Genomic DNA, 15112 nt, shown 5'->3' on the forward strand with positions numbered 1-15112 from the left:
TATATGCTCCAATTTCTTGGTTTGTTATTTGACGTGATTGTTCAACGCTTAGTTACGTATTAACAATTGATATTGGTACTTTTCTATTTTGAAAATATGTGTGACTAAGCAATGTTCTAATATACGCTTCTTAACATTTTCACATCTGTAACATGGAATATAACTGCTCGATATTTATCCAGTTCTAATATAAAGAACACATTTTCTTGCGAAATAAAGGGAAGTCAACAATTGAAGAAGGGAAAGAAAGGATAATATTATTGAAAACTCGTGTAACACGAAGGAATACGGAAAGCCGCAAAAAAAGTCTGAAAAGTTAGCGAGTAGTTGTAATAGGACTTCATTTAAATAGACTTCGTAATCATAACTAATTCAAATCGTTAATGAAATAAATCGTAATAAAATTATAAAGCTGTAGTGTTTCTATTTGCTTAGTTATGCCGAAGTTGACTTTATAATAAATTCAACCATCGAACTGGCGAAGTTGTTGAAATTACGTAAATTGATGAACTCCATAAAATCAAATTCGAATCAATCAGCGCAGAATGAAATCAAATTTATCGAGAAAATTTATGATTAAGCTTCGATGGGCAAATTAAATAAATGAAAGAAAATATTGGGGTAAGAGCAAAATGAAATTACAACTTGAACCTACGGTAACGTTATTATCGGTCAGATTTGTTTAAATATGCCACATTGAATTTTTTATGAAAGCGCAGGTCGCTCACTAACATAATTATGAGTCTTATTTGACACGAATGAAGAGATCCTGTGAGTATTACAACAAACGTATATTCTTTGTGAGTCTCTGAACGCTTTCTTAGCGACTTTTTTTGTCTGTATTCTACACTAATAAAGAGGAAAAATTTGTATTTTTGTTTGTCTGTTTGATTTTTTGCAGTGGATATACACAAAAACTACTAGACCGATTTCAAAAATTCTTTAACCATTAGTAAGCTGCAACTTCACCGAGTGACATAGGCTATATATGTATCACGGGCGAACAGCTTGTAATTAATTTGTTTGTGTATATTTATAAACTATAATTAAGAATCTGCTCATTTTTCAATTTAGCAGGCACTGACGGCACGCTGGCCATAGCTACCGACAGCCCAAACGTGTGAAACCTCAATGTAGCGTTTTAGAATAACGAATGTAATATGTAAATGTATCAGCGTGTGTGGTGCTTAGAGATTCATACGTTTCTGTCAGCACCGACGGTTAGCGTGTGATCAGCGTGACAACAAAACCAGCTATATTTCTTTGAAATATTGAGTCCTTTGCATAACCAGCAATAGCACCAAAACCGACCATATCTAATTTGGTGTCTATGATGAAAAATAATGTTAAAAAAATCTATACAAACAAAAGGCTTGAACATTTCGGTCCGACTTCAACATTAAGATTATTACAGTATACTTTCGCGAATTAACATTATCAGGAGAGGTCTTAATATAGCAGTAGTAGCCAACATTTCCATATAAGTCAGAGTGAACTTTTTCGACCGACTTAAAGCGGACTCGTTTTAACGGGAGATTAAAACCAGAACATTACGTAAGCTCGATTCTGGTTCCTATCTTTTGAGTTTGCACTCAAAGATATAATTTGTACGCTAATCTTGACATTGAGTTGAAGTGAGTTGTTGGCATGAGTTGTTTAATACTGTAACGGTATCATATTGGACAAGATGTCATAAAGTGTGTGGTCAATGGTGGACGAGGACTATAAAATGTTTTTGTTTTTCTTTTTGCCAGTTATTATAATGTGATGTAGCTGTTCTGAGTGTTACTAAACAGCTACGGTTTTGATATAACCAAGGGATCTTTCTTTCATTATAAATGGCAAAACATTTACGATTCTTCTTATGTTATTATTTCTGATGGGTTTTCGTGAATGCTTAAATAAATCTTCAGTCAGAGATTTACTAGACTTTTTATTATGCAAGTTATTGCTATATGCCGTGTAATTTTATGTCTTATAAAGTCGCAAATTTATATCATATTCATTAATTCGAAAAATTAGCTTTTCGTGATTATCATATTGGGTTTTTGTTAAAGATAGTACGTAAAAGTTTAATCTAAGATTTATCTTTCATCGAATTTCGTTAAGCCTAATCACTAAAAGGTCGCAAATTGTAAAATGTTCGTCTAGACTAAAGGTCCAGGTTGTTAGTCAGATGAAATGACCTAGGGCGTTCGATTCATCAATCAAATTAAAGTGAGGAGGAGCTGTCAGGGCATTACTGTGTCTAGATCATTGCACGTTTTTCGATTTTACTGAGCTAAGGGAGAATATTACATTTGCACGCAAATTATACAGTTGTTTGTTTGTTGAATCAAAAATATTTATAGTTCTAGTATTTTTGATGGAATACATTTAAGAATTGAATTTAAGGAGTAATATAATCCGATGAATAATGAGAGAATTTACTTTACTAACTTTGAATAAAAATTTTAACTACTACACAGATTTTTGTACAAATTGCGTTATTTCATATGAGACGAAATAAATAAAAGAAACAAAAGAAACGGCTACGTTCCGATTTATTTGGATTTTACAATATATAAAAAATAACATGACATGTTAAATAATAATTATGTATTTCACAAGTATTACATAAGTTGTATTATCTCATACGTAAATTGAAAAAAAATCTTAAGGGTATAATATAGACTTAAGAGTCACATAAAAGGCTTCTAAACCGCTTTAAAGATGTTCCATCTTTTAATACGTATTTCTTTACGAGATGAAAAGAGAAGATTAGTTTCACGTCTCTTTTTCAAGATTCACCCGTTCATAATAAATCATAGATATATCGATTTTTCAGCAAGCGAGCCAAGCGATAGTAGTTCCGTCTATTCAATTAATCACTGAGGAAATCGATCTTCAAGACTAGATGCCTTTGAAAGCACCAGTCTATTGATCGTAAGTAGCCATTGTTTTAGTTTTAATTGAATTTCATCTACTGATCTGTAGTTTTTAATTTAAAATTATGGCCGTTATTTTATCTTTATTTGTTACTTTCGTATGTTAGTTATGTTATTCAGTTACTGTACAATTTGAAACAATTAAATTGCTTTGTTATAAAAGGTTTAAAAATTTTTGCAAATAAGTGTTTCGAATTATATAACAGGATTCAATTATCGTAAAAAGTATGGCCTTTTAATATATACCAATCACTATTAATACATATCTATATACTGACCGAATAATCCCAATATTGGGTCAGTGTATACTCTATTAAAACTGCAGATATAACATATTTAACTAGCATTCAACTTACCCTTGATATAAATCTTTAGCCATAATATTTTAATTTAATTTCCCGTTCAATGCCTCGAACAATGTGAGGCTTAACAGTAGCTGATATCGATTTCCATATCACCGTATTAAAGTAATATGATGAAAGTAACACAAGAAGTAATACAGATATTGTGTTTCGGAGCAGCCTGCGTGAAGTTCAGTCGACCTTGGATATTTCGCGGAACATTTTAGTTAGGTCTCTATTATGTATCATAAGATATACGATGGGTATATTATATTCTTTTCTCTTTTTTATGACGTAAGCGGGCATTTGAGCTGGTGGTTCGCCTGATAGTAAGCGATCACCGCCGCCCATAAACATTCGCCATACACATTCGTTGCGTTGCCCGCTTAAAGGGGATAGGGGTAAAAGAAAAGGAGAAAGGGTAAGGGAAAAGGAAACGGGGCTCCGGCTTTCCCACACACCGTACAAAATACAGTAGCATGCTATCATTTCACGCCGGCCTTCCGTGGGGGTGTGGTACTTCCCCGGTGTGAGCTGGCCCAGCCCTGCGAAGCCGTGCCGAAGCGAACTTGATTCCCGCAGTAAAAATTATGTATGTATATATATAAATATATAATAAACATTCGTTCATTTCAAATGCGAACGTATAGGTAACATATTACGACCGAACAACCAAAAAATAAATCTCAACAGAACCGTACCGTATAAAAACAATAAAAACTAACAGAGACACACGAAACCAGGACGGAATTTAAGCGCAGAAACGCCGAGTTTAAAATAAAACCCTCCAAAATTGGGGCATGTCACTGACGTTTTCATATGAATACGTCACCACGTATCTCGTAGGCTACGTATGCAGTTTATCGTTGTAACTCGCTGATACTACAAAGTGAGTGCCGTGAGGCCGTTGTAACGCGATGGAGGGCTATTCTTGGATCTAGGACGAGCCTGGATGCCTATCGAGCCTTAACTGGGTTGTCTCTGATGGGTGAGTTAGCTGTGAACGCGGAAGTTGATAGGATTAATGCGTTTGATATTGTATCATTCATTACTATAAAAATAGTGTTTTTTTTATTTAACTTTACCTTTTACTTACTTCGCCCGTAAAACATGCATAGCCTACGACTCAGTGAAGATTTAGCTATCTAACGGCGAAAGAATTTTTGAAATCGGCCTTGTAATTTTTGTGTGAAACCTAAAGAAACATAGATACTTACATACAAATCTTTCCTCTGTATAATTACTTCTTTCTATGGATAAACATTTACTTACAGATACATTACGACATAATAATATGTTAAAAAATACATTATGTACACATAGAAGTATATAGTTTAACATAACACAAATACTAATACACAGATACACATAGATATTAAACACATAGAAAAAGAAGGAGTGATAGGAAGGAACCACCGGTACCATCGCGGCGTTGTATCATGCTTGGCTTATTGCTAGTGAAATGTGTTGTTAACTGACATAAAAGGCTATATAGAAACCTTAAAAAATGCATACATCGTACATAGTTCTATCCTTGTCTATCTCACACAATAAAAGAGAGATAGCATCTGCAATATAAGTGCGAGTGTTAATCAGGTGACCCGCATGCTCACTTCTTTGATAAAAAGTGCAGACTTGAAAGTACTTCCCTTGCTTGGAAATAGTTCTACACTGATATATGTAGCCATCCTTTCTTTGACATATTCTATGTTATAGTTAGTGAATGGATATTAATTGTTTTATGCTACTGACACAATATAGCGATTGTTCTTTTACTGTTTTAGTTTCAACCAAAATCTACATCCACTTGAAGTTACTTATATTTCCAATAACTCGACGTTACACCCAACCACACGACGATTCCGAGAAGTGAATTCGTAATGAAATGACGTTATCTCTAATCACGTCCATTACGTCTATCAAATTATACAATAGAACTTTCTAGAAGGTTGTTCTATCTTATACCTAACTCTGTCCTACTAATTCAACAACCTCATTTTAACACATTCCTCAGGAGAAGCCATAGGTACGCCATGCTCACATTCCTCGTAAATCGCTTGATACATGCAGGCTAGGGTTAATTAAATCACATACCCGATACCAAGTGGCCACCTGTTGGTCCAATCACCACCGGAAACAATATACATACATATATTAATTGTTATTTATACATAAACTGTAAACATAGTTAGGAGGTTAGTTTTGTTGGATGGTATGGAGGTTATTTTCTTATTAATTTTATAGCGATTAAGTTGAAACCTTTACGAAACTTAATAATAATATCAATGTAATAACCTAAATATTGTTACTTTAATTTGTCTAAGTATTTACTTAAACATACGCATACACGTGGTCAATGCTCAACATAATATTATATAAATTATAGATTATACGCACATATAATTGTATTAGCTATAAGCTTAATTAAATTATTAATGTATAAATAAATTATGAAAATCATAGAGCAATTTTCACAAATTGAGTCGAAATATTGTTTTGTAGGTTGCTCGTGCGTTGAATTCCACGAGTTATAAAGTTATATACAGAGAGCCAATAAAAAGTATGGGAATGGTTTAAACAACGTTGAAACTATTTACCCTTCCCATGGTCTAATGCGAAATCCGTGTATTCCAACGGAGCATCCCCGAGCGAGGGTTATACAGCGAGGCTTATACGCAATTTCAATGTATGTTTTTGTATTGTTACAAAATAAATCATGATTCGTTTTAAAAATATGATTATTTACTTTACGACTAATTATAAGTTATGACTATGAGTATTTCCATGAAAATATTAATAAAGATAAAATTACTTGTGATGAACGTTATTTTTTGTCGTAAATTAAAATGTTATGATTTATATTCTAATTAGATTACTGGATAATGTAAAATATCAGATTGTTGGAAGGTGAATCACATAAAAATAATTCTGTTAAATATGCATGAATGCTTTTTGATATAGTTATGATAATAGTAAGAAGAGAAATTCTTCAAATTCTATGGCAGTTTAATAAGGGTAAGTACCGCCAACTAAATTTCATAGAAAACAAAGAAGAACGAGGAAGATAGAAGAATAATAAAAAGGCAACATAAATTATTATAAAGAAGGAAGGCAACGAGAAAGATCTAGAAAATTTTTGCAGAGGTAGCTTAGAACCATGAGACGGACATAGATAAGTTTTTATTCCAGAAATCCCAAGGGAACAGGAACATGCGAGGAATTCGTTCCTGCGACTATGCGGGCAAAGCCGCGGGCGGGAAGCTAGTAGTAGATAATTTACGTTCATTTGCAATTTTTTGTCCCATCTTTAAACACGAAATTTTATACAACAATTAACATAATGTCACAAATATATATATACCTATATAAAGATGATAAATACCAAGAAATATTTAAATTATACGACATTAAATAGTTCATTATTTATGCAGTTTACAAGGTAGGTATGTATTCGAACAGAATTTCGAGATACATTCAATTCATTGTGTTTTTCGGCAATTAGAGGCTAAGATCACATAACTGTTAATCTCAATACATCTAGTGCTCTCATTGTATGCTAGTATATTTTAATTTCCCACACACATAACAGTTAGCCAGTGAAGGATCGGCGTGACCATCGGCCATGCTTGAGGGATCAGTGTTAACTGTGGAACCGGTTTAGTGTTTGATTTTTCCAAGAACGAATCAAATTGAGTACTGATAGGAGTTATTGGGAAGCACTGCTTGTATATTATAGTTATGGTTTTGGTTGTTATGTGCAACTTTATATATCAGAGTTGATTGTAGAATTTATAACACATTATAAAATTCTATTTCACTGGTGTCTGTTGGGAATCGAATCCAGGACACCTCGCTTCTATACTATTGCCTTAATCAGTGTGCCAATAAGGCAAAATAAAATTCTAGTTAGTCTTTTATTAAGGAAATATAAAATAATATGGAAAATACTATTGATAGGCAGATAGAAGCATTTTCTATTCACTGTGACGCCTCAACTAGGCCAGTAGGCTAGGTTAGGTTGAAATAAATTATTAATTTTTGTATAAAATCTATTCATAGTTTATCAGGAAAAATGGAATAGTATGAGTACTAGTATTATGCATTGTATTGTGTATTTATAATATAATAAGCGGATGGTTGATTTAATTAAAAATACAACAATTAATAAATAATAATATACTTATAAATGCCTACATACTTGAATATAATAGGCATAGTGACATAACAATAATGTATTTCCAATTACAAAAACAACAATGTAATTGAATTATTTAGAAACACAATGATTAAATACTAACACATTTGATAAAGGTATTATCGAGAACTTACATGGATAATAAGTGTAAAAATATGTAAAAAATATCAAAATTCCAACTAAGATTACAAGTGGATGATAAGTGGATATTTGACTATTGAAACTATTAGTAACAATGTCAGTTAAAATGTAACTAAGGCCCGTTAACTATTTTAATAAAAAGGGTTAATTTATCTTGATATTAAACTATAATAATATTATAAAGCTGAAGAGATTGTTTGTTTGAAAAAATCTCAGGGACTACTGGTCCGATTTGAAAAATTCTTTGAGTGTTAGATAGCCCATTTATCGAAGAAGGCTATAGGATATATATGTACCGCGGCGAACTGCTAGTTTATGATAATCTGACCCACAACGTATATAGTACGTTCATATTGAAGCCCTTCCTAAGCTTTGCGACTTAAAAATACCTAATATTTGTTGTCAATGGGATTTGTTGAAAACAGAAACGTTTAGTATATTTATTAACAAGTCTAGTAATGCCCGCCCACTTCTAACTACGGATAACATTTTGAAACTAACTCTAGCACTTGTAATACCCATTCACAAGTTAAACACTACAATGTAATGTTGAATAATGTTCTTGCAATTAAGCTATTTCTCTTACAGTGCATTTCATTCTTGCAAATATTAAATAACTAGCTGCGCCCCACAGTTTCACCAGCGTAAGTCCGTATCTCGTTGGAATATCGTTGGATAAAAAGGTGCCTATGTGTAATTCCAGTTGTTCAGCTATCTACGTACCAAATTTAATTGCAATCGGTTCAGTAGTTTTTGCGTGAAAGAGTTACAAACACACACTTTCTCATTTATAATATTAGTAGGATCTTTTAGGATTTAGAAATCCTCACATTATATAACAATTTATATCTATTACGTATAATAGATATAAATTGTTGAATAGAGCGTCAGGTTTCTTTTTTGTATTTATCTAAAAATATTGCGTTATTAGTGCTTATTATTTAATCCTATTTATTAATTTATCAATATTTTATACAGTTTTATAATTTCCAAGTTTGAGAAATTATTCATTTTTCAAACAAATTTTGTGATCTATTTTCATACCAAACTATTAGCTGTAATTTCACGCAGTTTAACTCCTGTCTTCTATCTATCAGTTTGTATTAAAAGCATAATACGCATAGGCATTGCACAGCATATCTGTCGTCAGCATAGATAGATGATGTTATAATGCAGTTTTAGTTAGGACTCCAGCCACATTGCGGTTTTATTAAATTATATTCTTATACACCAATGAAAATATTTCATTTCAATGATAGTTAAATAGATACTATTATTTATCATGTCTACACATGTTTATAAAGTTACAGGTCATTTTGAAAGCATATTTTTTGCATGAAGTTACATGAATTTAACTTATTTTTATCTTTATAAATAAGAAATTCTGAATACTAGAAACTGCATAAAATTAACTTATTTAGTTTCTCTATCAACAACGTTTATACTGACCAATTAATGTAGCATCTAAAGAAACGGTGGCCCCGTCCGTGTATTATAAGGCCTAAGAGTTTATTGCGATTTACGGTTGTCGTCGGCGTTGTCCCGCCTACAGTCGCGTGGGCCATGGATAAGGGCTATTGAAAATAACAAACTTAATTTCTTTGCTTTATGATTCAGGAGCAAATATTTCTTAGGTATTTTATTGATTTATTTAGCGCTATTTATAGACGTATTTTTCAATCAATGTAATAATAGAAGCGCACACAAAACACTTCACAACGGTACGCTATTTTCCTTACCGTGCCCAGTCCATTCCTTAATCCTTACCCCCTTGAAAATGGGCAACGCATTTGCAGCGGCTCTACTTCTGCAAATGTTCATGGGCGGGGATGATTGCTTATATCTAGGAGAGCCATCGGCTTAATTGCCCGCTATTACATAAAAAATGAGCATAATGAGGCAAGTCGATATAGTTGGTTACAGTCCAATCACGGCGTATATTCCAAAAAAGGGTTTTTAATAACTTAAGAGTTAACAGCAGTCAATGTTATGTAACCAACTATTTTTCTTTCTTCTAAAAGCTCCACCAATTTGTTCATTTTTATACATTATATTAAAATATTTTACGAAGTAGGTATATAATAAATATGTTTACCAATTAATATGATAGAGGTCTATCAAAACATTCACTTAGCGGATCCATAAATAACATCAAAAGCATTTTCATTAGATCAATCATCGATTAGACTTCGGTCCACGTGTAATGGGGGTTCAATAAACAACGGAATACGCCATCTCTCACAGTATATTTGCAATTCATTGGTATCGATTTCTGGTGGCTCAGTGGTGAGAACCTCGGACTTCAAAATCGAGAAGTCGAGGCGGGCGAGCGTGAAGGAAATAAATTGATTTTTCAATTTATCTGCACATGTGGATAACATCACCACTGCTCAAAAGGGTGAAGGAAAACATCGTGAGGAAACCGGCATGTCCAAGAATCAAAAAGTTCGACGACATGTGACATCTGCCAACCCGCACTTGGCCTGCGTGGTGGATTATGGCCTGAACCCTCATAGGAGGCCTGTGTCCCAGCAGTGGAAACATGTATGGGCTGATGATGATGATGATGGTATCGATTATACATCGTTTGTTCATAGAATGAGCTATCGAATTATGACCAATATTGAGTGGTGTAGTTAAAGAAGTAAGTAAAACTTCCTAAATATAAATGTCTTCCAGAATATACAAGCGTGGACGTCATTCAGCATTTAGATCATTATATTCTTAACATTTGGTGTATTTAAAACTGAATTTAAAGATTCAAATCAATTAAACTTCTCTATACGCATTTCTAAGTAAGGACTTCAGAGCAACAGCCAAGTGTAAAATTATCCACACCACACCGTATTTTATTCCTTATCTGAGGGAGAATAAGATAAAAAATAATTTATGGGCCTACAGATAATACTCGAAATAAATTAAAACTTTATTCTGCGAACAAATCTAAAGGTGATCGTCGACATATTATTATGTAAATAGCTTCATTAACATTTCGTTAGATCCGAACTTGGACCAAAATTGGTCGTAAAGTTGACTATAATTAGATGCGAGTTAGCTTAAGGAGTTTTATGTAACCGCGTATCTGAGCAATATTTAAATTAAAGAAATCTATGTATGTATATGGTGTGAAGAGTTATAAATGAAGGACATGTGGAAATTAAAGATCTTATCTTGATACATGAGTTGCTAAATAAATATATTTTTCGCTTAATGTTATTTACTGCAGGTATGCAATTAACTCACTTATGGAATTTAATGTATAGTTTTATAGCATTGAAATGCTTTGTAAATGAGAAATTTCTGAAGGAGGCTAGGTGTTGCTACGATTGGACAAAAAACGCGGGTTCGAATCCCGCCTCGTGATCAAATTTTTTCTATTCTTTCAAAAATTTCTCACTTATGGAATTTTTCAACTACGAAGAGCAATATTTTGTAAATGGATTTAACTAAACTAAAGACTAAAAAAAAATAAATAATTCAACTAAAATTAAAAAGCCCCGTTTTGTTTTGCTAGCCATCCTGGATGCGAATTTTGTCACAGAGTTACAGTATTCTATTATTTCATTTGAAACCCATATTGGGGGAGTTAAAAATATTATCCGCTATTTAATTGCAGCGAATATCTTTGACAGAGTTTCATCACAAATAGCTCTTTTTCACAATAAATATTTTTTTATTATGTGATTATCAATATAGCTTTGAAGACTCCCGACTTATCCCACCTTAAAACAAAATCAAGGATCGCGGGAAATAAAATCTATGTCATTTCAGGACTAAACAAATTCTTCTTAATACACCAATACAGTAGAATCCAATAGTAATGCTAATAGATTCAACAATACTAGTCTTTGCTATCCTCTTAGTCACACATCGGCGCCGCGAATTGCAACATCGCCCCCTACAAATTCCTCGTACCCTAGACCACCACTCACACCGCTTGCACGTGGCCGGCCTGTAAGACGTACAAACGAGTCCTTATACAGAACCAGGTCAGTAACAGACGGTGTGATAACCTACTACAAAGTTAATTGCATACCGATCCCAACGGCCGTCTCAACTCTCAAATAAGCGACATTGCGATTTCGTTAGTGATATTGGTGCAAAGTACTTATGTTGAGATAAATAAGGTACTGTTAATCTTTTTTTACTGTTATGTGTATGTATAAATGTATAATATTCAAGCTAAGTACTCCAGACGTAAGAGAATTTGAATCCGCAAGAGCTAATTGATATATAAATGCTTATTAGCACACAATCAGTACTATTTTTAATGCGTATTAAGTCGAGTTGGAGCTTTGGTACAATTATAAAAATGAACTTACTTTTTTGGGTTTTAATAGAACTAAATTAAAATTTCAAATAAAAAAAAATGGCAATTCAATCATAAGGTCGGATTCGAACCCACGTTTTAACAATACCGTTTGGACATCTTGCGCAGCTCGGCTAAACCTTACCTTACCTTAACAAGAGACGGACATGGGTTCGAAGCCACTTCATGATTGGATTTAACACATTTTTCAAATATAAATCGATTGCATAGTGTGTAAAAATTACATGCAGTTGTCCCAAATAACAACTTCCATTTCATACTGTGTCGAGTGAATGAGAATTAAAAAAAAAAAAACACCACAAAAGTGTTACAGTATTTACGTTAAATATTTTTATGTCGACACGAGTGAGCTCCAAGTACAATATAATAGTCCACTTGAAACGTATAAACAAAAGCTTCATAACAAAAACAGAAAACGGGAATGGCGTAAAACGTCACAATTACAACTCTGAAGTAGGTAATACTTTCTGGGTCTCTTTGTGAAATAAATGAGAACAAGATGAAATGCGAGATCAGGATAAACACTGAAAAACAATAGCGAAAGGAAATGAAATAATTAAGGAGATATGAAGTGATAGATAAACAGGCTATTAACTGAGTTTCGTTGTTCCCTGCGTCTCGTGAAGTCGAGTAGAGAGTAATGATATAGAATTAAACTTGTGTTTATTGTTTCTTTAGTAATTCTATGTATTTGTGTTTAAACGCTGATAGTCCGTTGCAATAGAATCGGGCTATCGCAGTTTGTGTGGTAGATTCATACTACCTCTAGAATCGATTGTTTAAAAATAAAGTAACATATTATGATAGATCAACAGACCAGCGGTGAGGCACTGCTAGTCACATATATTTCTTACCAGAACAAAGGTTGCCTGGAAGAGCTTGCTTTCGAGCAATAAGGCCGCCTTTTAGTACATATATGCCGGCATGTTATTTTATATATTAATAATTAATTGTCTTTTTTGTCAATCACTGGCAAATATGTACTGCAAAGAATAAAGTATCACATATCTACTCCTTACCAGAACAAATGCTATTGCGACTTATGATCTCAGTACTGACCTTAGGCAAGGCGGCGAGGCACTGCTGCTTGACGTCCCACACGAGCTGATCCCGGGAGAACTGCAGGCTCTTCTGCACGTTCAGCTCGGGCACGTGGACCCGCACCAGCAGCCAGCCCTCCTCCGTGCACTCGCCCTCCATTACTTTACGCCATCTGTAATGGAATGGTAATGTTAGAATGGGGCTGCATAGACTTCAGTTTTTTTTTGGCAGACTGACTTGCTTTTGAAGATTTATGGGATATTGTTTTTAGGGAAAAAAGATATAAGGAGCCAAATAACCATTTGTGTCGGAGTCCACTGTTACTAGGCAGTTGTATTGCGTATACTCAAAACCGACAAATTATCGGAAAGCTAACTGGACTGCATCATTATAATACATTAATTAGTAATAACTAATCTCAATTTATATTTATATAAATAAAAATTAATCTTCCAGCATATTAGACTAATTTAAAATTAAAATTACCCGAAATGGTCGACTGATTTTCTTAAGGCACAAGAAAGGTTTTTATTGGGAGAAAAAACGTCGAGGCGCACCACTAGTTATAGATAAAAATTAACCTTTTTATTCCAGTCATTCTCTCTGCAACTTCTATACTCGTATTAATTTAATGACTTATAAGAAATTTATCCCGAGAATATAGAAATATTCATTCCGTGCAAGGGTTGCGGCGTCCGGTTCGATGAAATTGCAATTACGAATTCAAGCAGTGGCGCCATAGAGCCTTCTAGAAACAATCGCGATAGTAAATTAAACATGGCGACGACTTGCAGACTCTGCAATAAATCAAACGAATTGAATATCGTGCGAGATATATGGGATGTAACCGGTAATTCAATGTAGACGATAAAAGTAATAATATCTTAATACAATTCAGACTTATTTTATTATCTTATCACTACATAGTATAAGATAAAGTTTCTTCGCTTTTCGCGTCTGTATGTATGTATGCTTAGATCTTCAAAACACAACGGATTTTATGGGATTTTTTTTTAATAGATACAGACATGATACAAGAGGAAGATTTTTTTGCATAAAACATCTATTAAACCACTCGGTTTTTAACACGTGCGAAACCACGGGCAAAAGCTAGTAAAATTTAAAAATAAATAGAATTTTACAATGTGTCCTATTTGTCCAATTATATAATTTGTTACGAAGGCTTTGTCTCTTCTATCTCATAGCAAATTACTAAATTAGTTATAACGAGAATTATTCATATAATATTCGTTAAAAGTGAAATAAACATGCTTTTCAAATATCTCGAGTATTTTATGAATATGTACGCATGTTTCTTAAAAAAATTACTATCCCGTTACCCAATAAGTAAGATCAATTAGGTAGAATTATTATCAAAGAAATATCAGTATAGCTATTTTGATAAATACCTAGTAATTTTATACGTGAATCTGATCTATGATAAAGTTTCGGTAGTTATCTCATTAGCGCTACTGAATTGGCTGTAATTAATATATTTACGTGAGTAACAGGAAAACAGGAAAAGGTGCGCAATAAGTAAAGAAATAATATTTATATGTTTATTTATGTGTAAAAATTCAGCATATAAATATAGTCCACTTATCACGTAATATTAATCTAATTTGGAAATAAAGCAAGCGCAAAAGGTTCAAAATATTAAGCAGGGTAAGATCATAAGATGGTAGAAGGGTTCGATGATAAGGTTAAGATTGGGTTCCAAAGATTCATAATGTGTTATAACTTAAGCGGATAATAGCGGACCGAATTTGTTAGAAGGAGAAGCTCATTATTTGTGCTTATAAAATACTTATTTAATTTCTGACGATATTAATCCTACTAATATTATAAATGCGAAAGTTTGTAAGGATGTGTGTGCGTTTGTTGCTCTTTCAAGCAAAAACTACTGAACCGATTGCAATGAAATTTGTTACGTAGACAGCTGGACAACTGGAATAACATATAGGCAACTTTATATCCCGATATTCCTACGGGATACGGACTTACGCGGGTGAAACCGCGGGGCGCAGCTAGTTGAACAATATTATGATTCAAATCTTAATCATATTTCAGAAAAAGTTAGTATTGGGACTACGTACTAGATACTAATGCTTGAAACACACAAGTTTGTGAGGATGAA

The 15112-nt window shown here is 33.3% G+C and overlaps 1 protein-coding gene across 10 annotated transcripts in view; it reads right to left on the reverse strand.

Annotated features, from left to right (window-relative positions):
• Positions 1-15112, reverse strand: part of LOC119833694 (SH3 and multiple ankyrin repeat domains protein 3) — a 159081-nt gene that overhangs the window by 61921 nt on the left and 82048 nt on the right. For 8 of the 10 annotated variants that reach the window (XM_038357837.1, XM_038357835.1, XM_038357834.1 and 5 more), the window contains 2 exons: positions 12994-13147; positions 5363-5380 (listed from right to left, as the gene is read on the reverse strand). In XM_038357837.1, the coding sequence (XP_038213765.1) occupies positions 5363-5380; positions 12994-13134 (159 nt within the window). In that variant the 5' untranslated portion in view covers positions 13135-13147. The remainder of the gene's footprint in view (positions 1-5362; positions 5381-12993; positions 13148-15112) is intronic. The other 2 variants (XM_038357843.1, XM_038357839.1) reach the window with 1 other exon arrangement.

This window comes from Zerene cesonia, chromosome 17 (assembly GCF_012273895.1).
Source record: "Zerene cesonia ecotype Mississippi chromosome 17, Zerene_cesonia_1.1, whole genome shotgun sequence".
Taxonomy (NCBI): Eukaryota; Metazoa; Arthropoda; class Insecta; order Lepidoptera; family Pieridae; genus Zerene; species Zerene cesonia.